This window comes from Scyliorhinus torazame, chromosome 9, assembly GCF_047496885.1.
Source record: "Scyliorhinus torazame isolate Kashiwa2021f chromosome 9, sScyTor2.1, whole genome shotgun sequence".
Lineage (NCBI taxonomy): Eukaryota > Metazoa > Chordata > Chondrichthyes > Carcharhiniformes > Scyliorhinidae > Scyliorhinus > Scyliorhinus torazame.
This window is the reverse complement of record NC_092715.1, coordinates 249,767,920-249,790,408: the sequence shown is the minus strand read 5'-3', so window position 1 is coordinate 249,790,408 and position 22,489 is coordinate 249,767,920. Positions and strand designations below refer to the sequence as shown.

At 49.0% G+C, this 22,489-nt stretch overlaps 1 protein-coding gene across 2 annotated transcripts in view; it reads left to right on the top strand.

Annotated features, from left to right (window-relative positions):
• The first annotated feature begins 456 nt into the window (after positions 1 to 456).
• LOC140429813 (neuronal acetylcholine receptor subunit beta-2-like) overlaps positions 457 to 22,489 on the top strand; it is a 105,906-nt gene continuing 83,873 nt past the window's right edge. For both annotated transcript variants that reach the window (XM_072517260.1, XM_072517261.1), the window contains exon 1: positions 457 to 634. In XM_072517260.1, the coding sequence (XP_072373361.1) occupies positions 577 to 634 (58 nt within the window). In that variant the 5' untranslated portion in view covers positions 457 to 576. The remainder of the gene's footprint in view (positions 635 to 22,489) is intronic.

Here is a 22,489-nt window from a genome sequence, read left to right as displayed (position 1 = left end):
CAAAGATTATCTGGGACTATGGCCACTCAAACACCACCTACTCTGGGGGAGGGTGTCTCGAGGCAGCACGGTGGCACAGTGGTTAGCACGCTTGCTTCACTGCCCCAGGGTCCCAGGTTCGATTCCGGCTTGGGTCACTGTCTGCGCGGAGTCTGCACGTTCTCCCCGTGTGTGCGTGGGTTTCCTCCGGGTGCTCCGGTTTCCTCCCACAGTCCAAAGATGCGCGGGTTAGGTGGATTGGCAATGCTAAATTGCCCTTAGTGTCCAATAAGGTTAAGTGGGATAGGGTTACGGGGATAGGGTGGAGGTGTGGGGCTTAAGAGGGGTGCTCTTTCCAAGGGCCGGAGCAGACTCGATGGGCCTCAATTCTCCCCCCCCCCCCCCCCCCCGCTTGTTCCTCCCCCATTCCGTGCTCCCAGAGCCCCGCGTCTTCACATTGCCCTGGACTCTGCCTGGGCTGCCGCGCACATCACAGGAGGTGGGACGTGGCGAAGTGTGTGTGTGCCACTGCCTCCGGCTTGCTGCCGGCTGCAGCCTGCTCTCCCGGCTCGTGGTGCCGCCGAGAAGGGGGTTCCGATGAAGATGGTGATGCCATTCACGCTGATAGTCTCCTTTCTGTTTCTCATCTGCAAAAGTAAGTGACCCCCGCCCCCTCTCTGTTCCGTTTGCCGTGCATCAGAATCCACCTTCCAGATGTGAGCGAGGAGACGAGCAGGATGTGTGGAAGAGGAAAGCTCTGTGCTGGAGTCTGTGTGTGTGGCTTTGTTTAACAGCAGACTTCACGCTGAATGTTGTACAATATTTACAGGATGTCGTGCAGTGCAAGTGACTGGGTTAGTGATACAGAGACACCCCGGGTGCACTTTACAGAGTCTGTTCTGCTTGCCCATTTAAAAAAATGGAATGAGTTTTTACTCCCAATCCGTATGCGGTGAACGAATTGGCACAGTGGGGATTGTCATTGGCCCTCCCCCCTGTCGAGTGGGCAGCAATGACTTCCTCAAACGACAAGTTCAACACCAGACAATCCTCTCGGCAAACAGTGGGCGGGATTCTCCGTGAGCTGACGCGGAAAACGCGAGGCGCAATTTGGCGGAGGATAGGTTGCGACGGCAAAATCACGGCGGCCGCCGTGACGCCAAACCGCCATTCTCCGTCACCTCAGCAGCGGCGTCCAACGCGTTCCGGAACGCACGTACAGTAAACACTGTTTTTTTCTCATTAGCGGGCCCAATCCGATCTTCTCCGGGGCCTCCGCCATGCTCCACCTCCAATGGGCCGAGGTCCCGACGACGCTGTTCACGTGTGCTTTTAAAATTTGTGAAAGAGCGTTGTGGATGCTGAGGGAGGGAGAGGGGATACGGAAAATGTCCAACATCTCCATTGTTTGCTGACAATTGTGCCGCTGGCCGGGGGGGGGGGGGCTTCTGCCAGGGCCGAGGGAGTAACGGGGGGTGGCCAGGGGGTGGGCTATGGGCAATGAAGATAAACCCAACCCCCCGTCCTTCCCCCTTCGGCTACTTCCCCCACCACCCCACCATCAGCATTGGGAGCTCTCACTGCCCGTTCACCCCCACCACAGGCATCAACATAAGACCATTAGCCATCGAAGCAAAAGTAGACCACTCGGCCCATCGTGTCTGCTCCGCCATTCAATCATCGCTGATATTTTTCTCATCCGCATTCTCCTGCCTTCTCCCCATAATCCCTGATCCCCTTATTAATTAAGAACCTATCTATCTCTGTCTTAAAGACACTCAGTGATTTGGCCTCCACAGCCTTCTGCGGCAAAGAGTTCCCCAGATTCACCACCCTCTGGCTGAAGAAATTCCTCCTCATCTCTGTTTTAAAGGATTGTCCCTTTAGTCAGAGATTGTGTCCTCTGCTTCCAGTTTTTCCTACAAGTGGAAACATCCTCTCCACGTCCACTCTATCCAGGCCTCGGAGTATCTTGTAAGTTTCAATAAGATCCCCTCACATCCTTCTAAACTCCAACGGCTACAGACCCAGAGTCGTCAAACGTTCCTCATACGACAAGTTCTTCATTCCAGGGATCATTCTTGTGAACCTCCTCTGGACCCTTTCCAAGGCCAACACATCCTTCCTTAGATATGGGGCCCAAAACTGCTCACAATACTCCAAATGGGGTCTGACCAGAGCCTTATACATCCTCAGAAGTACATCCCTGGTCTTGTATTCTCGCACTCTTGACATGAATGCTAACATTGCGTTTGCCTTTTTAACTGCCGACTGAACCTGCACATTAACCTTAAGAGAATCGTGAACGAGGACTCCCAAGTCCCTTTGTGCTTCTGATTTCCTAAGCATTTCCCCATTTAGAAAATAGTCTATGCCTAAATTCCTTCTTCAAACGTGCATAACCTCACACTTTTCCACATTGTATTTCATTTGCCACTTCATTGCCCACTGTCCTAGCTTGTCCAACATCGGGGGCTCCTCTTCCCCCCCCCACAAACATATCGCAATCCCCGCCTCCAATGGTGCTCCCCAGAGGGTCTGCCCCAGCACTATCCTCTGGCACAATTTGACAGTGGCAGCTGGAAGTGCCAACCTGTTCCAAGGGTAGTGTCAGGGCATGCGCCTCCCACTCGGGACTATATTTACCTTTGTTCCCTGGGTGGATCCTCTCGACTGATTCCCGCTTTTCAAAACCTGCTGTAAGCCTCACTAACTTGACGTCACAAAGAACAAAGAAGAAAGAAAATTACAGCACAGGAACAGGCCCTTCGGCCCTCCAAGTCTACACCGACCATGCAGCCCGTCTGAACTAAACTAAAACTCCCTACCCTTCAGGGGGCCATATTCCTCTATTCCCATCCTAGTCATGTATTTGTTAAGACTCCCCTTAAAAATCACTATCGTAACGGTAGCAGCACGGTAGCACAAGTGGCTAGCACTGTGGCTTCACAATGCCAGGGTCCCAGGTTCGATTCCCAGCTTGGGTCACTGTCTGTGCGGAGTCTGCACGTTCTCCCCGTGTCTGCGCGGGTTTCCTCCGGGTGCTTCGATTTCCTCCCACAGTCCAAAGACGTGCAGGTTAAGTCGATTGGACATGCTAAAATTGCCCTTCGTGTCCAAAAAGGATTAGGTTACGGGGATAGGGTGGAAGTGAGGGCTTAAGTGGGTCGGTGCAGACTCGATGGGCCGAATGGCTTCCTTCTGCACTGTATGTTCTGCACTGTATGCTTCCATACCTACCCCGGCACCGAGTTCCAGGCTTCCACCACCCTCTGTGTAAAAAAACTTGCCTCGTACATCTACTTTAAACCTTGCGCGTCGCACCTTAAATCTATGCCTCCTAGTAATTGACTCTTCTGACTATCCACTCTTTCCAGGCCCCTCATAATTTAGTAGACTTCTCTCAGGCCGCCCTGCGACCTCCGCCATTCCAGTAAGAACAAACCAAGTTTCCCCAACCTCTCACGTTGGTGAGGCTTGAATACTCAGCGAGCGGGGTCATGTCATGGGTGGGTGGGGGGGTGGAGAGTCTTGGTAATGAGATTTAAATGTCTGTAAATCTATTAAAATGAAGTTCTCACCCTCTTGCGGGAGGCCACGGACACAACATTGCCCCCAACATGTTGGAAATACTCAGCACGTCAGGCAGCAGCTGTGGAGAGAGAGAGACAGAATTAACCTTTCAGGTTGATGATGTTTCATCAGAACTGAGACCAATTTGAAATGCGATAGGTTTTGAGCAATTGTGAGCGAGGAGGCTGGAATGAAAAACAGAAATGTGTAATGGTTGGAGGGCAGACGGTTTGATGGTGCAAAGCCAAAGGGAAAGATATCGGGGCACGTAAGGAAACAGGAAGTGTGTTTAGAAGAGGTGCGAACGGCAGGATAGCAGCTGTCTGAATGTCAAGAATTTAGGCGAGAAACAAGAGAAAAACTCAACCCGCAAAAAAAAAGAGACAACGTGGGGGCAGAGGTTATGATCTAAAATCGTTGAATTCAATGTTGAGTCCGAAAGGCTGTATAAAGTCCAGTTGATGATGAGATGCTAGTCCTCAAGATAGCGGAGAGCTTCAATGGAAAACTGTAACAGGCAAAGGACAGAAAGGGTAGAATGGGACCTTAATAAGGCTCGTGGAGTCCAAGGTAAGTAAAAGTAAAGAACATTTATTGTACAACAATCATATACATGAGTACGGGTAGAACCTCACTGGATACTTTCCTGTTGGTCAGACTGGCTGACCATTCATACAAGTAATACGGATAAGCTCTGCTGCCCCTAACGGGAGCACGATGAAAATAAACATCCCCACACAATATGTCCCGTGCTGGTACAGGGACCAAAGTAGAAAATGAAGATGACAGATCACTGAAAGTTAGGGGTCATTTTTTTCATTTCATGACTATGTTCTAATGAAGGTCTTGGGCAAAGTGGTCACCTGTCTGCATTCCCTCACGGTAGACGAGATTGCATCGTGGGCACTGAATACAGTACTGTACTCTGAATTGAAATTAAGTGCAAATAACCTTTTGTTATTTAGCTGCTCCTACCCTGCTCCATATTACAGAGCTTTCCCATCGTTCTCCTTTATACTCTTTCCCACTTCCCCCCCCTTGCCGCCTCCCCCGCCGCTCCCCCCTCACTTGCTCAAGACATGCCACTTTTGGAGCAACCCCCCCCCCCCCGTTCTGAAGAAAGGTAAGAGACCTGTTTGTGTCTCTGCAGACCCTGCCAGGCCTGCCGACTATTTCCAGCACTTTCTGTCTTTATTGCAGATTTCCAGCCTCTGCAATCTTTTTCTTTTCCAGTCCAACAGAAGTTTAATAACCTCAGGGCCCTTGGATCCGATCTTGCATGCTTGGATTCCCCTCACAGACTGCCTACTGTCAGTGAGGCCTCGCTTTGAAAATTTACGGCACAAAAGCATTTCAGCGTATAGTGGTCTTCACGCAAATAAGGTGCTATTGTGTAAAATTATTATTTAAAAAAATAAATTTAGAGTACCCAGTTAATTTTTTCCAATTAAGGGGCAATTTTAGCATGGCCAGTTCACCTAACCCGCACATCTTTGGGTTGTGGGGGCGAAACCCACGCAAACACGGGGAAAATGTGCAAGGTCCACACGGACAGTGACCCAGGGCTGGGATCGAACCTGGGACCTCGGTGTCGTGAGACAGCAGTGCTAACCACTGCGCTACCGTGCTGCCCTGGTGTGTAAAATTCTGACCTGCGCCTCTTCAGCTTGATGGTTTCAAAAATGACCTCACTGAAGACTTTGCCACAATGTGAACTGATATATTACATTGACCGTGGCTAATCCTGATCGAAATGTAATAATGTTGTATAATCCCAGAATTCCACCCCTTCCCCGTTATTAAGGAGAAATTGCAGGTCGTGCATGCTGGATGCAAAAAGTAAATTATTTTTCCAGATCCAGAAATCATAGAATCGTGCGGCACAGAAGGAGACCGTTCGGTCCAGAGTGCCAGTGCTACCCCTTTAGTATGGCTGTCCAATTAGTCCGTCTGCCCTGCTCTTTCCTCACCAACCCCCTAAATTATCCAATTCCCCTTTTGAATGCTGCTATTGAATCTGCTTCCATCGATCTTTCAGCCAAGGAATTCCAACTGGCTCGCTGTGTAAAAACCACGGGTCAGATTTATCTGCCATCGCCATGTCAGCAGCAGGCAGCCCTGCTGAGAAAATTAAGTGGCAATAAACGGTCTCCGCAGGCATTTAACCAGCATCACTGGATCTCAAACATGAGGCACGTCTGCCAGGTAAACCCTGGCAGCCTCGCGGTGTGCTGGGATGGAGATGGGGAGGGGAGGGGGAGGGAGGATGGGAGGGGGGGCGGGGAGGATGGGAGGGGGGGGTTGGTGGAGAGGTCCCTCTTAGACTCCAGAGAGGCCCCCCAGCTTCAATAGGGAGTAAGTGGTGCAGTGGTATGGTCATTGGATTACTAGTTCAGTGACCCAGGATAGTCCATTGGGGAACGGGGTTCGACTTCCGCCATGACAGATTGTGAACTTTCTTCAAGGGTGGGTGGATTGATTTAGAAATTTCTAGACTTCCACTTTCCACATCAGTGATGGAAATTACCCCTCCCCGAAGCTCCACCTCACTTTCCTCCTATAAAATACTTTTTAAAACTTAGCTCTTTGGCCCAACATTTAGTCATCAATGCTCATATCTTTTTATCACCCCCATCCTTGGCATCACCCCCACCCCCCTACAGTCTCCAGCCCCGACCCCAATACATGCACAATCCCCCCCAAACAACCATCGTCCCCCACCCCACTTCCCCACACATAAGGGAAACCACCCAATGGAGCTTTCCAGAGGGCCTGCCCCCAGCAGTGCCAATCCGGAACTGCCCACTCGTACCCTTGCAATGTCAACTGGTCGTGCCAGATGCCGGTCATGTCCTCACCACCCAGGGGCTATACTCACCTCCGTGACCCCGCATGGACATCATGACCAGTTTTCGTTCAACCAGTACGGATTCACACCGGTGTAATGTCACGCCTCTGAGGAGGCCAACCTGGGCAGATGCCAAGGCGTAAGCCATTTAAGTATATTTAAATTTATTAAAAGTGATGGAATTCAGGCTCATGCCTTTTCTGAGTGTGACCCGCATCTCGTCACTGGCCGGCGGGGGGGGGGGGAAGATTTCAAACTGAGATCTTGCCGGCGCAAATCCCGTTCTGGCCCACTCGTGGGATTTACTGGCCATAGCGGAATTTGCGCCCATGGCAAATGGATCCTCTGAATTCCACCCGATGTTCCTATGAGGCACTGTATAAATACAAGTCTCAGTTGTTGGTTACTTCATCCTGGCGTTGTCCTTTCACCAGATTAGTTTCAACCCTCCCCCAGAATACTAGTTAACCTTTCTTCCCATAAGGGCTTTGATCCCAGCTGTGTTCAAAGTCAAATTGTCCACCTTGAACTGGTTCCTTCTGCTCCAGAACTAGTCTCACTGCCCTGAGAATCTGAAGTCCTCACACTTGCGCCATTTTGCAAGCCGCACGTTAAGCTGTTTTAACCTAGCACTGTATTTCTGTACTCATTAGCCTGTGGTACTGGGATTAATCCAGAAATAATTATCTTTTAGGTCCTGCTTTTGAACCTCAGCTCTGCGCACACATACACCAGCGTTCAAAATGAATGGCTCAATAGACAATTAGTGCAGTTGAGCTCCGCACATGGGCCTTATAAGCAAACAGGTAAAGGAAGCACTTTGAATCTTCTTATGTAAACTTTCCTGAAACTCACAACCAGAAATTATGCCATAGAGATTCAAAGGTCCAAATGTCGGACCTTTTGTCTGAAAATTACATCCCTGTGAGTTTAATAGATGGCAGTTGTCAGAGTGGTTTCAGACAGATATCAGTGAATGTGTCAAGATGGTACATGACAGACGGGCAGAGAACACCATGACATTAGATCTCCTGGTAGGAGTCGCTGCAAGCAGGGGAAGAGAGCTTGGTCATGATATTCACTCACTTACATTGATCCTGAACACTTGCTGCAAAAAATAACAATGATAAATTTCAGCTGAACACATCAGCGTTCACATGTTATCACCTCATGGCATAATTTCAGGGCCACTTATGTTCAATCTGACAGCTCAAATAAATAGTTAAATATGGTGTGAATTTGCTTTAATTAAACTTGAATTCACATCATTAATTGTGGCCCTAAATGGAGATCAGTGTCTTTTATTCAAATTCACTTGCTTGCGGAGATCGAAGCATTTAGACTGCAGTTAAGCTGTGGCTTTAGCAATGAGCCATTTTTGCACAAAATATGATGGACTGAGATTGAAAGCTGCTATCCTGAGGATCGTTTATATTTTGCCAAATGGGGCATTAGACCAATTGGGCAAAATGCTGGCTATTGCAGAGGGTGAAGCCACCTTTTTAAAATATTGCTGGAACTGTGAGGGGCCCCTCTCCTTTTCCCTGAATTTCCACTCCATGTTTCCTCAATTCCTGAAGGCATTTGCTAATGTGCAGCAATTAATTCGGACAACTAATAGATGTTTATCGTTTATTGTATGGGGAATTGATTACAAAAGTAGGGAGGTTGTGTTTCAGTTGTACAGGGCATTGGTGAGACCACATCTGGAGTGTTGTGTATAAGGGGAGGCAGTGGCATAGTGGTACTGTCGCTGGACTAGTAATCCATGCTCTGGGGACTCGGGTTCTAATCCCACCGTAGCAGATGGTGAAATGTGAATTCAATTTTTTAAAAATTGGAATTAAAACCATTGTGGATTGTCGTAAAAATCCATCTGGTTCAATAATGTGCTTTAAAATCTGCCATCCTTACCTGGTCTGGCCTACACGTGACTCCAGATCCACAGCAATGTGGTTGGCTCTTCAGGGATGGGCAATAAATGCTGACCCAGCCAGCGACACCCACATCCCATGAATAAAGCAAAAAAAAGTATTGGTCTTCTTATTTAAGGAAAGATGTAAATGTGTTGGAAGCATTCCAAAGAAAGCTTATGTGATTAATAACAGGACTGGGTAGGTTGTTTTATGAGGAACGATTAGGCAGGAAAGGTGTATATCCATTGATATTCGGAACATAAGAACATAAGACCGAGGAGCAGGAGTAGGCCATCTGGCCCTTCGAGCCTGCTCCACCATTCAATGAGATCATGGCTGATCTTTTGTGGACTCAGCTCTACTGGCCCGGCTGAACACCATAACCCTTTATTCCTTTATTCTTCAAAAAACGATTTATCTTTATCTTGAAAATATTTAATGAAGGAGCCTCAGCTGCTTCACTGGGCAAGGAATTCCATAGATTCACAACCCTTTGGGTGAAGAAGTTCCTCCTAAGCTCAGTCCTAAATCTACTTCCCCTTATTTTGAGGCTTTGCCCCCTAGTTCTGCTTTCACCCGTCAGTGGAAACAACCTGCCCGCATCTATCCTATCTATTCCTTTCATAATTGTATATGTTTCTATAAGATCCCCCCGGATCCTTCTAAATTTCAACAAGTACAGTCCCAGTCTACTCAACCCCCTCAACTCTGGGATTAACCTAGTGAATCTCATCTGCACACCCTCCAGCGCCAGTACGTCCTTCTCAGATAAGGAGACCAAAACTGAACACAATACTCCAGGTGTGGCCTCACTAACACCTTATACAGTTGCAGCATTCCACCCTAGTCTTAAACTCCATCCCTCTAGCAATAAAGGACAAAACTCCATTCGCCTTCTTAATCACCTGTAAGCCAACTTTTTGTGACTCATGCACTAGGACACCCAGGTCCCTCTGCACAGCAGCATGTTTTAATATTTTATCATTTAAATAATAATCCCTTTTGCTGTGATTCCTACCAAAATGGATAACCTCACATTGGTCAACATTGTATTCCATCTGCCAGACCCTAACCCATTCACTTAAACTATCCAAATCCCTCTGCAGACTTCCAATATCCTCTGCATTTCTTGCTCTACCACTCCTCTTAGTATCGTCTGCAAATTTGGACACATTGCACTTGGTCCCCAACTCCAAATCATCTATGTAAATTGTGAACAATTGTGAGCCCAACACTGATCCCTGAGGGACACAACCAGCTACTGATTGCCAACCAGAGAAACACCCATTAATCCCTACTCTTTGCTGTCTATTAATTAACCAATCCTCTATCCATGATACTACTTTACCCTTAACACCATGCATCTTTATCTCATACAGCAACCTTCTGTGTGGCACCTTGTCAAAATCCTTGAGAAAGAAGCAATTTGATTGAAACCTTTCAGATCCTTGAGGGGTATTAACAGGATGGATGCGAAGAGGATGTTTCCCCTAGCCGTAGAATCTAGGACTAGGGAATCACTGCTTTAACAAAAAGAGGGTTGCTCATTTCAGACAAAGACAGGGTCGTGAGCCTTTGGGACTTTTCCTCAAATGGTGGTGGAGGCAGAGGACAGGATTCTCCAACCCTTCTTGCTGGTGGGCTCAATTGTCCTTCCCTCTCACCAAACTGGCTGAGATCAACTAACTCCAAGAAATTAGCAGATTGAACCAGAGCCTTTCGAAAACTGTTATTAGGTATGCCTTGTCTTAAATTTATTGAGTGCCTCAATTTTAAAATTCTCACTTGATTTCAAATCACTTGAAGACCCTGAACCTCCATCCCTCTGTAACATCGCTCAGTTATAGAATCCATAGAATCCTACAGTGCAGAAGGAGGGCATTCAGCCCATCGCGTCTGCACCAGCCCTTGGAAAGAACACCTTACTTAAGGCCACACCCCACCCTATCCCGTAATCTGGTAACCCCACCTAACCCTTTGGACACTAAGGGGTAATTTAGCATGGCCAATCCACCTAACCTGCACGTTTTTGGACTGTGGGAGTGTCGTGTTATTCATCCTGGGGTAACACGGACTGCAACTGGATGCAGTTGGACTGTAAAGCAGACACCAAACTTAGACGTTGGTTCAATACGATTTATTGAACTTCTGTAACAGTGCACACAGCTTGCTGTGGGTTGTCACTCCACTACTCTAAGTGTACTAACTATACCTAACCAGACCGGACTATCTCTGAGCCACGTGTAGAAGGTGCTGACTGATATATACACCCTGACTGTCACTACAGTTGTCACCAGTGGAAAGAGGCGGAATGCTGATGCCTCGTGTGTTTTATAGTGAGAGACCATCCTCTAGTGTTCTGCCTGGTTATTGGTTGTGTTCTGTCCTGTGTGTTGATTGGCTAACCTGGGTGTCTGTAACTGCCTGTCTTTACCTCATTATGTGCATGAGTGCATATCATGACAGGGAGGAAACCGGAGCAGCCGGAGGAAGCCCAGGCAGACACCTGGAGAAAGTGCAATGTTATAACTTGCCTACTTACCATTGGCTGGGGACTAATGACAATCCCACAATCCTGTGGGAGTATGAGCTTCCCTAATGAGGGGGGCGGAGAAACCATTAGTAAACTCCTAGTATAAATAAAGCTGGCCAGTTTAGGAACCAGCAGGAAGGAGTGTGCAGCAAGGGAAGTTGCTGCTGCTGTTATATATATATATGTTATTGTAAATAAATGTCATTACTTTGTATCCTTAAAACTCGTGCTGGATTCTTTGTGGCCCTCACAAAACTGGCGACGAAGGTTACAGTGAATAGCTGTCTACACTGCTGAAGCCACCTCCCTGGATTTTTGTTGGATACAGGTTGGAAGTTGTTTTCTATTATACCATGCCTCTGTATGGACGTTTGGATGTTTTTGATGCTGCGCTGGAAAGCTGGAACCAGTACACACAACGGATGCGTTACTAACCCACTATGATCCTGGAAAGCCTTTGCTCGTCACATGTGATGCATCCCCATATGGTATTGGGGCCGTCCTGTCCCACAAGAAGGAGAACGGGGCCGAGCGACCGATAGCTTTCGCCTCCCGCACATTGACTGCAGTGGAGAAAAAGTACGCGCAGATCGAGAAGGAGGGCCTAGCAGTGGTTTTTGCGGTGAAACGCTTCCACCAGTACGTGTATGGCCGCCATTTCACTATCGTGACTGATCATAAGCCTCTGCTGCGCCTTTTCAGAGTGGATAAGCCAGTACCGCCCATTGCTTCTGCACGGATCCAGCGCTGGGCTTTGTTGCTTGCTGCATACGAGTATTCTCTGGAGCACAAACCAGGTACGCAGATAGCAAATGCCGACGCACTGAGCCGATTGCCTTTATCGACCGGCCCCATGTCGACCCTCACGACCAGTGAGGTGGTTGCAACCCTAAATTCTATGGACACCTTGCCTGTCACGGCATCACAGATCCGTGAGTGGACCCAGACGGAGCCAGTCCTGTCAAAGGTTCGGCACATAGTCCTGTATGATGGGCAGCATAGACAGCTCCCAGGTGAGTTGCGGGCATTTTCCTCCAAGCTGTCAGAATTCAGCGTGGAAGACGGCATCCTCTTGTGGGGGACGCGTGTGGTTGTCCCGGAAAAAGGCCAGGAGCTGATATTATCAGACTTGCACAATGGGCATCCAGGTGTGACCAAAATGAAAATGTTGGCCCGGATTTATGTCTGGTGGCCAGGCCTCGACACCGACATTGAGAAGGTGGCCCAAAACTGCTCCATTTGCCAGGAGCATCAGAAGCTTCCGCCGGCCGCGCCCCTACATCACTGGGAATGGCCAGGGCGGCCTTGGGCACGCTTGCATGCAGATTTCGCAGGCCCTTTTCAAGGATCCATGTTCCTTCTATTAATTGACGCCCAGTCTAAATGGCTAGAGTTGCATAAGATGCAGGGGACAACGTCCTGCGCAACAATTGAAAAGATGCGTTTGTCGTTTAGTACGGATGGCCTCCCCGAGGTGCTGGTCACGGATAACGGCACTCCATTCACGAGTGAGGAGTTTGCGAGGTTCACGAAGATGAACGGCATACGCCCTATCCGCACTGCCCCTTACCACCCGGCTTAAAATGGGTTGGCAGAGCGCGCAGTGCAGACATTCAAAAGAGGCCTAAAGAAGCAGTCTTCCGGATCAATGGACACGAGACTGGCTCGCTTTTTGTTTACGTATAGGACCACCCCCCATGTGGTGACTGGGGTAGCTCCCGCAGAACTCCTAATGGGCCGGAGACTTCGCACCCGCCTTAGTCTGGTTTCCCCGGACATTGGCGCAAAAGTACGCCGCACACAAGAACGGCAGGGACAGGGATTTTCTCGGCATCGGCCGATTCGGCAGTTTGGGCCAGTGACCCAGTGTTCGTTCGGAATTTTGCTGGTAGTGCCCAGTGGGTTCCTGGTGTAATCTTTCGCCAAACGGGCCCTATATCTTACCAGGTGCAAGCCCAGGGTCGTCTCCAGCGCAAACATGTAGACCACGCTCGGTCCAGAAGACTATCCCCTCAAAAGATTCCTCGCCCCCGGAGCTCATTTCTACAGCCGCAGAGACCAGAGACAAGGGAAGGTAGTCCTCACAATCTTCCACTGGTGCCTCACTCGCAGCCTGCGCAGGTCGTTACAGAACCGAATGGAGATAGAGACGCTGCCATGACGGAGGCAGCAGACTCTGACTCCGAGATGGAGTCACAGGATGCATCAGAGGGGGAATCCTCAGGTCCACGGGCTGTGGATGTACAACCGTTGCGCCGTTCATCACGGAAGCGCCGGTCTCCGTCTCGTTACACGCCGCCTGATCCAGCGCCGCATGCAAATGGTGTCCGGCCTGCGGCAAAACGAGTCCGACGCCCTCCTTCGCCAGGGTCTTCGGTGGATTCCTTGGACTTTGGGGGGGAGGGATGTTATAAACTGCCTACTTACCATTGGCTGGGGACTAATGACAATCCCACAATCCTGTGGGAGTATGAGCTTCCCCAATGAGGGGGGCGGAGAAACCATTAGTAAACTCCTAGTATAAATAAAGCTGGCCAGTTTAGGAACCAGCAGGAAGGAGTGTGCAGCAAGGGAAGTTGCTGCTGCTGTTATATATATATGTTATTGTAAATAAATGTTATTACTTTGTATCCTTAAAACTCGTGCTGGATTCTTCGTGGCCCTCACAAAATGCAAGCTCCACACAGACAGTCACCCGAGGAAGGAATTGTACCCGGATCCCTGGAGCTATGAGGCAGTGCTAACCACTGTGTCACCGTGCCACCCAGTCCCAGAATTATATAATCCCTACAGTGCAGAAGGAGGCCATTCGGCCCATCCGGTCTGCACCGACTGTCCGAAAGAGCACCCTAACTAGGCCCAATCTCCCACCCTGTCCCTGTAACCCCACCTAACCTTTGGACACTTCGGGGAAATTTAGCATGGCCAATCCACCGAACCTGCACATCTTTGGACTGTGGGAAGAAACCAGAGCACCCGGAGGAAACCCACGCAGACACAGGGAGAAAGTGAAAACTCCCCAGTCACCCAAGGCCGGAATTGAACCCGGGCCCCTGGCGCTTTGAGGCAGCAGTGCTAAGCACTGTGCCACCGTGCCGATGGAATTACAGTAACGATCTGATAGTGCAGCTAGCACTTTCTTAACATAGACAAGAATTAAACTTGACACATAAATGTAAGCAAGCCATATAAATTAATTAATTTAAAACAGTAAAATGGGGCAATAAGAATATTGGCCTGAACTATCTTTACCTTCTGTATTTATTTTTCATTTAGAGTACCCAATTATTTTTATCTGACTAAGGGGCAATTTTGCGTGGCCAATCCACCTGCCCTGCACATCTTTGGGCTGTGAGAGTGACCCACGCAGACATGGGAAGAATGTGCAAACTCCACATAGACAGTGACCCGGGGCAGGGATCGTACCTGGGTCCTCGGCGCCGTGAGGCAGCAGTGCTGACCACTGTATCACCGTGCCGCTACTTCGTTCTGTGTTTAAAAAGGATAAAAATGTTTTTAAAAGTACTCAATCATTGAACATTTACCCTCTAATTTTCATAAATCATTATTCGGAGAAATATTTTAATAGGATTTTGACCTTAATTCTGTACAGACCATGGGGTACATTTTACAGCTTACCCCTCCTGGCACTGAACTTCTCCCAAAACTCTGTATTGTGAGCACTGCCTCGTAACATTTATGCCCATATCTTTACGGTAAACATTTGGGCAGCTCTGATGCTGTGGGCTGAGTGCGTGGCTCCGTAATATTTCACTGCAGTATCAGATAAACTGCCTGGTAACCAATATTGTCAATGTAGATGTCCGATACCTGATCCACTTATAACCAGAATATGATTCTTTGCAGAAACTGCATTTTCAGTACTCTTGTTTGCTGTGGTTGAGTGAGCCTTGTGAAAGACACAAACTGATGCTTAATAGAAATGAAATTCAGAGTGTGGTGCATGTGGTGTTCTTTGTGTTGCTCATTTCAGGATGGTTGGCGTAGTGTTCACCAAGACTACAGTCCAGCTTTTACTTAAACAAAGTTATGATTTTATTTACATTACTAAAACTGGGATTCGACACTTAGTCCTTAAGAATACAGAACTGATCAATAACATCTAGCGACACTCATCTACTGCTAATCTCACTGCTGGTATAAACTATAAACTAACCTTACTCACATTATCTGCTCTTATGACCTTCACTAGCTATCTCCTGCATACCCTCCTCCCTGAAGGTCCAGCATCACTGCCTTATATAGTTGCATCTGCAGCTCCCTCTAGTGGCTATTCTCGACACTACATTAACCCTTGTAATGCTGATAGTTATGATAATACCACAGTGCACCCACACACACATGGACTGCAGTAGTTCAAAAAGGTGGCTCAACATCACCTGCTCAATCACGATTTGGGATGGTTGGTAAATACTGGCTTTGCCCACAACCCTCACAACCTCTGAATGAATAAAAAGAAAGCATCTGTCTATTGACTTGGCTTGGAGCCAGAATAGTCCTTGGCGTGTTAAAACCCCACATTATTGTGGAATGAATACTGAAGTAAAAAACTCACCACTATTCTTAGAATTCCCCCATACCAAAAAAGGGTCAAGATATTTTAAATGGTGAACAGGGATTCTCACTCCCTGACTCCTATGCAGACATAGGTGGGTGCTATTCGGGTCAAACTAGTGTTTCACGTTATCCCCTGGTATAACCCATATCTTCAGAGAAGATTTCATCTACTCACCACTTAGTAGCATCGATCCTGGGTCCCGTGCTGCTAAGTAAGTAAAGTAGACTTTGGAATAACCACTGTTTCAGGTTAAAACTTTAAGTTATTTTATTATAATTTTTTCTTTTAAAAGATAAAATCACTGTCTTTACAGAAAAGTAAAAAGATTTTGCTTCTGGATTCTCCTGGTCGGTTGATTAGACCCTCAGGTCCACCTTGACAACCTCTCTTCTTTATCTTTTGGTTTTCTCCTGATGAATTCGCTGTTCTGCTCGGATTTCGAGTTCAGTCCTTCCCATGACCGAGATCACTCTACTAGCTGAGAGTGAGTTCCTGGCTGAGAGCGATTCAGGGTATATATCGCCCTTCTAACAGCCTTGCTGATTACATGACATTATTTTAAAGTATTTTCTTCTGTTCTTTAACGCAGTACTTTTTTTTTGTCCATTTGTTTCTACATCTAGTTTCCGTAATGTCTAATATGATAATGCTTTAATGTTAAACTTGACCTTAGTTTGTCAGATCACTAGCAGGGAGGCTTCCTGCTAATTATTCTGTGGCATTCCAGCCTTTCACTCCCTTATCATTTTTAAGCATTGTATTTTCTTGTATCACAAAATGTTTCAAGTTATATTCTACCCATTTTACAATTTTACAAAAAGTGTTGACTGCTTTTTGAAAAGAAGCAGTTAGCTGTGGTGAATTGTCCCGTATTAAAATCAACTGTTCTCTCCAGATTTCCACTTTTAACTGGTGTCATTAGGTTTCTATCGTTCACAAATACATTTTATTTCAAGTAATTGAAACTTAAGATTCTGGCAATTACAATCAATTGCTTGCTAAACTAATTAACTTCTATTAAAGGGTAGAAAACTCGCTCCCTTTATGTAACTTAAAACTTAACTTTTATAAAGATTTCTCCGACTTGAACTTAATGTATCAGGTTACAGCATGAGCTGCTTTGTTATCTCAAGGCGTGTGTGATAATGGCTGTCTGCATTCAAAATAGCTTGGGCGGGATTCTCCGACCCCCCGCCGGGTCGGAGAATCGCCGGGGGCTGGCGTGAATCCCGCCCCTGCCGGTTGCCGAATTCTCCGGCACCGGATATTGCGGGCCCCCCCCCCCCGGCGATTCTCCGGCCCGGAATGGGCCGAAGTCCCTCTGCTGGAATGCCTGTCCTGCCGGCGAGAATCAAACCACAACTCTTACCGGCGGGACAAGGCAGTGCGGGCGGGCTCCGGTGTCCTAGGGGGGGCGCGGGGCGATCTGGCCCCGTGGGGTGCCCCCACGGTGGCCTGGCCCGCGATCGGGACCCACTGATCCGCGGGCGGCCTGTGCCGTGGGGGCACTCTTTTCCTTCCGCCTTCGCTATGGTCTCCACTATGGCGGAGGTGGAAGAGACCCCCTCCACTGCGCATGCGCGGAGATGCCGTGAGCGGCGGCTGACGCTCCCGCGCATGCACCGCACGACAAAGTCATTTCCGGGGCACCAAAGGCCTTTCCCGCCAGCTGGCGGGGCGGAAATCAGTCCGGCGCGGGCCTAGCCCCTCAAGGTGAGGGCTCGGCCCCTCAAGATGCGGAGAATTCCACACCTTTGGGGCGGCGCGATGCCGGACTGATTCGCGCCGTTTTGACGCCGGTCGACGGACATCGCGCCGATTGCAGAGAATCCCGCCCCTTTTGTCTGCAGTTAACCCTTCGAGGGCCTTCTGCCATGTCATTACATTTATGTTCAAAGGATCTTTTCTGTTACTTTGCTTTTTCTCATGTTCCTTGGGTTTTATCATCAGACCTTCATGTTTCAAATGACATCTTTCGTATTTTATTTCACAATACCAATTATATAATTGTTTAATCCAATAATATAAACACCTGGCATATTAAACTGACTGGAGGACCATGCTGAAAGCCCACCTGCAGTGTGTTTTGCAGTGGCGGAGGTGACCCACTAGCCCACTAGCCCACCATTCTGGACTTGCCGTTGTCAAAGAGGTTTCCCATTATTCGCATTCCCCAGTGGCAGGGGCGGGGGGGGGGTAATCGGCGGCGAGACCAGACGTTCCTGCCCACAGGAAAGCTTTCATGCCATTGGCCAGAATTTCCGGCCATTCCAGATTCTTCTTTATCGATTATTAAAGGTCATTGATTAACTCAGGGGAAACCGATGGCGTTCATGAACTTTCATGATGGTTCTGTTGCTAAACAAATGCCATAGTCAATTCTTAATGAGTTTGGTTTGAGCACGATTGTGAGAAAACCTGAAGGCCGCAGGTGCTCTGATTTATGGGCTCTCTCGTCCTGGGAACTTCCAGTCGGGAAGTTATATGCCGGGTCCAGAAGGTGCCTCTTTCCACAGGGGCAATGATGCTTTTGCCATTGGCAAAAAAAATACCCCTCCTATCACTTCCTTGATATATTTGTGATCTTCAAGCAGGCTGATTCCATTCCTTTAGCTGGTGTAGTAGTAATTACGGGCAGCACGGTAGCATGGTGGTTAGCACAATTGCTTCACAGCTCCAGGGTCCCAGGTTCGATTCCCAGCTTGGGTCACTGTCTGTGCGGAGTCTGCACGTTCTCCCCATGTCTGCGTTGATTTCCTCCGGGTGCTCCGGTTTCCTCCCACAGTCCAAAGATGTGCAGGTTAGGTGGATTGGCCATGATAAATTGGCCTTCGCGTCCAAAATTGCCCTTGGTGTTGGGTCGGGTTACTGGGTTATGGGGATAGGGTGGAGGTGTGGGCTTGGGTAGGGTGCTCTTTCCAGGAGCCGGTGCAGACTCGATGGGCCGAATGGACTCCTTCTGCACTGTAAATTCTATGATAATCTCATTGAACTAGTAATCCAGAGGCCCAGACCAATGCTCTTGGGGCACCGGTTCAAAGCCCACCACAGCAGATGGTGGAATTTAAATTCGATGAATAACAATATGGGATTAAAAAGTAACGGTGACCATAAAATCATTGTCGATTATCATAAAAACCCGTCTGGTTCACTAATGTCCTTTAGGGACGGGGAATCTGCCATCCTTACCCGACCTGGTCTACTTGTTGATGTGTTAGGCAGGTCGGTTCGGTGTGGACTGCACTTGATGCAGCGATGCGAGAAACAGACCTCTAACACTGTAGGAGATCCAACACGGTTTTATTGAACGATAGAACTAACATACATATTCAGCTGTGGGTCGACACTATACTGAACTGGCTGGAGACCTTGTACTAGCCTGACCAGACTTACTAGTTACCGCATGGTGTTTGCACTGTGCTAGCTCGTGGACTCTGACTGTCTCAGTGGCTGGGTCCAGAGAGAGCGGGAAACCTTGTGCCCTCTGGCTTTATAGTGGTGGTGTCCTGTCTGGTGATTGGCTGCACTGTGCTGTGTGCTTACTGGTCATCCTGTGTGTCAATCACTGCCTGTCTGCACTTCATTATATACATGCGTGGATATTATGACATCTCCCCCTTTGTTTTTTTCTGAAATAAATACTAAGGTGTGGATGCCTATAAATATATATATACCTATGTGCCTGAGTATATACAGAAAGATGGACAAACAAACGTATATACATAGGAAGGTTGCGATAGTGCAGATACATGGCAAACAAAACAATATTTACAGAGGTCCAATTGGTGAAGTCACAAAAATGTGCAGAAGCTCAGTCTATATGTCTTTGTGGTGGGCGATGAATTCTTGTTGATCGACGCAGAGGCGGATCAGGAGCCGCCTGCGCTTGGGGAGGCGGGATCGCTGACATCGCGGTGAGCACGTGGACCGGCAGGATTGCTGATAGATCGGTGGCCTCATGGTAGGGTACGTCCGGAGGAGGCACCATAGGCAGTGGGGCACGCTGGTCAGGTAGCGGGCGTGGAACTCGTTGCAGTGCCCATCTGTTGCGCCGTACCAGGGAGCCATGCGGACAAGGAACGATCTTGGGGCCACTTGTTTGAGCACAACAGCTGTGGCTGACCAGCTGCCCTCAGGCAACTGTACGCGAACATGATCAGTTGGGGCCAGCTTGGGCAGATCTGTGGCATGGGCATCATACGTGGCTTTCTGTTGGGCCCGTGACTGCCGCATTTTCTGTAGGACTGTGAGGTGGTCAAGGTGGGGAACATGGATGGCTGGAACTGTGGTCATCAGAGTGCGATTCTTGAGCATCTGGGCTGGAGACATTCCAGTGGACAGAGGGGTTGCCCTGTATGCCAGCATCGCCAGGTTAAAATCGGAGCCTGAATCTGCAGCTTTGCACAGCAGCCGCTTTACAATGTGGACCCCTTTTTCGGCCTCCCCGTTTGACTGCGGGTAGTGGGAACTGGAGGTAACGTGACGGAAGTTGTAGGACTGTGCGAAGTCAGACCATTCCTGGCTGTAAAAGCAAGGACCGTTGTCGCTCATTACCGTGAGCGGTATCCCATGCCTGGCGAACGTTTCTTTGCAGGCTTTGATTACCGCCTTCGACGTGAGGTCGGACAGTTTCACTACTTCTGGGTAACTGGAGAAGTAGTCGACCAAGAGTACGTAGTCATGCCTCTTGTCGTGGAAAAGGTCTACACCTACTCTGGACCACGGAGAGGTCACAATCGCGTGCTGCTGCAACGTTTCTTTGGATTGAGCTAGCTGAAACTTCTGACAGGTAGGGCAATTGAGGACTGTGTCGGCAATGTCCTGGCTGATGCCCGGCCAATAGACCGCCTCCCAAGCTCTGCGTCGGCATTTCTCGACCCCAAGGTGACCCTCATGGAGTTGGCCTAGCACCATAGCACGTATACTCTGAGGAATTACGATTCTGTTGAGTTTCAAAAGGATTCCCTCCACCACCATCAGCTCGTCTTTTACGTTATAGAACTGGGGACATTGTCCTTTCTGCCACCCATTGCTGAGGTGCTGCATCACGCGCTGCAGCAGAGGATCCTTGGCTGTCTCCTCACGAATTTGGACCACCCGTTTGTCGGAGGCCAGAAGGTTCGAGGCACACAACTGCACTTGGGCTTCTATATGACAGATGAAGTCACTTTGTTCATGTGGTGTGGTAATGGACCTGGACAGAGCATCTGCAACGATCAGCTCTTTGCCTGGCGTGTAGCCCAGTTCGAAGTCGTAGCGGCGTAGCTTTAGAAGAATACGCTGAAACCGAGGTGTCATGTCGTTTCAATCCTTCTGGATTATGTGGACCAGAGGCCTGTGGTCCGTCTCTACCGTGAATTTCGACAGGCCATAAACATAGTCGTGGAACTTGACTTTCCCTGTTAGGAGGCTCAGACACTCCTTCTCAATCTGGGCATGCCGTTGCTCAGTGGGCGTCATGGCCCTGGAGGCATACGCCACTGGAGCCCAGGATGCGGAGTCATCCCGTTGAAGGAGCACAACCCCAATGCCGTCCTGACTTGCATCAGTTGATATCTTGGTTCCTTGGTTGGGTCGAAGAACGCTAGGACCGGGGCTGTCGTGAGTTTTGCGTTCAGCTCGCGCCATTCATCTTCATGCATGGGCAGCCATTGGAATTCCGTCGACTTATTGACGAGATGGCAGAGGGCTGTGGTGTGGGATGCCATATTAGGAATGAATTTCCCGAGGAAGTTGACCATCCCGAGAAAGCGGAGGACCGTCTTTTTGTCCTCCGGGGTCTTCATGGCATTGATCGCCGAGACCTTGTCGGCGTCTGGCCATACGCCCTGCTGCGCGATGTGGTCACCTAGGAATTTGATCTCCGATTGACCAAATGAGCACTGTTGAGCTGAAGGCCATGTTCATGGATTCTTTGGAATACCTTTTTGAGGCGAGCGATGTGTTCCTGGGGCGTTGTGGACCAGATAATGACATCGTCAACGTATACTCGCACCCCCTCGATGCCATCCATCATCTGCTCCATGATGCGATGAAATACTTCGGAGGCAGAGATGATGCCAAAAGGCATCCGGTTGTAGCAGTAGCGACCGAACGGGATGTTGAACGTGCACAACTTGCGACTGGGCGCGTCCAGTCGTATTTGCCAAAAACCCTTGGAGGCGTCCAGCTTAGTAAAGAATTTGGCATGAGCCATCTCACTGGTCAACTCTTCTCGTTTTGGTATCGTATAATGTTCCCTCATGATGTTGCGCTTTAGATCCTTAGGGGCAATGCAAATGCGAAGCTCCCCTGGCGGCTTTTTGACGCAGACCATGGAGCTGACCCAGTCTGTGGGCTCTGTAACCTTTGATATGATGCCCTGGTCTTGGAGGTCCTGTAATTGCTTCTTCAGATGATCCTTGAGGGGTGCCGGTACCCGGCGTGGTGCATGAATTACAGGGGTGGCGTTCGGCTTGAGCAGGATTTTGTATTGGTATGGGAGCATGCCCATTCCGTCGAATACGCTGTGGTACTGCGTGATGATGTCATCTATGTCGGCTTGCAAGTTTCCATCGGACGAGGCCGTCGCCGGTGATGATGACATGGTGTGGACACGTTGAACAAGGTTCAGGAGCTTGCAGGCTCGAGCACCAAGCAGAGATGCTCTGTCAGGCCCGACGATTTCAAACCGCAGCGTCGCCTTGATCGTCTTATTGATTACCCCCAGTTGACACGAGCCACTGGCAGCTATGGCGTTGCCATTGTAGTCAAGGAGCTGGCAGGCAGGTGGAAGAATGCTTGGTTTGGCGCGGATGGTGTCAATGTCAGATTTCGAGATGAGGTCCGCTGATGCGCCGGTGTCCAATTTGAACCGGATGCGTGCCTTGTTCACTGTGAGGACAGCAGACCACTCATCGTCGGGATCCATACTGAGGATCGAGAGGTGTTGCGTAGGTGTGGTGGAAGGCAGCGCATGTGTAGTTATGATGCCCACCCGGTATGGGGACTTGAAGCACTCAGCATCAGGGTCCGTTGGGCTGTCGGGATCGGAATCTGGCATGCCTTGTTGTATTGAGCGG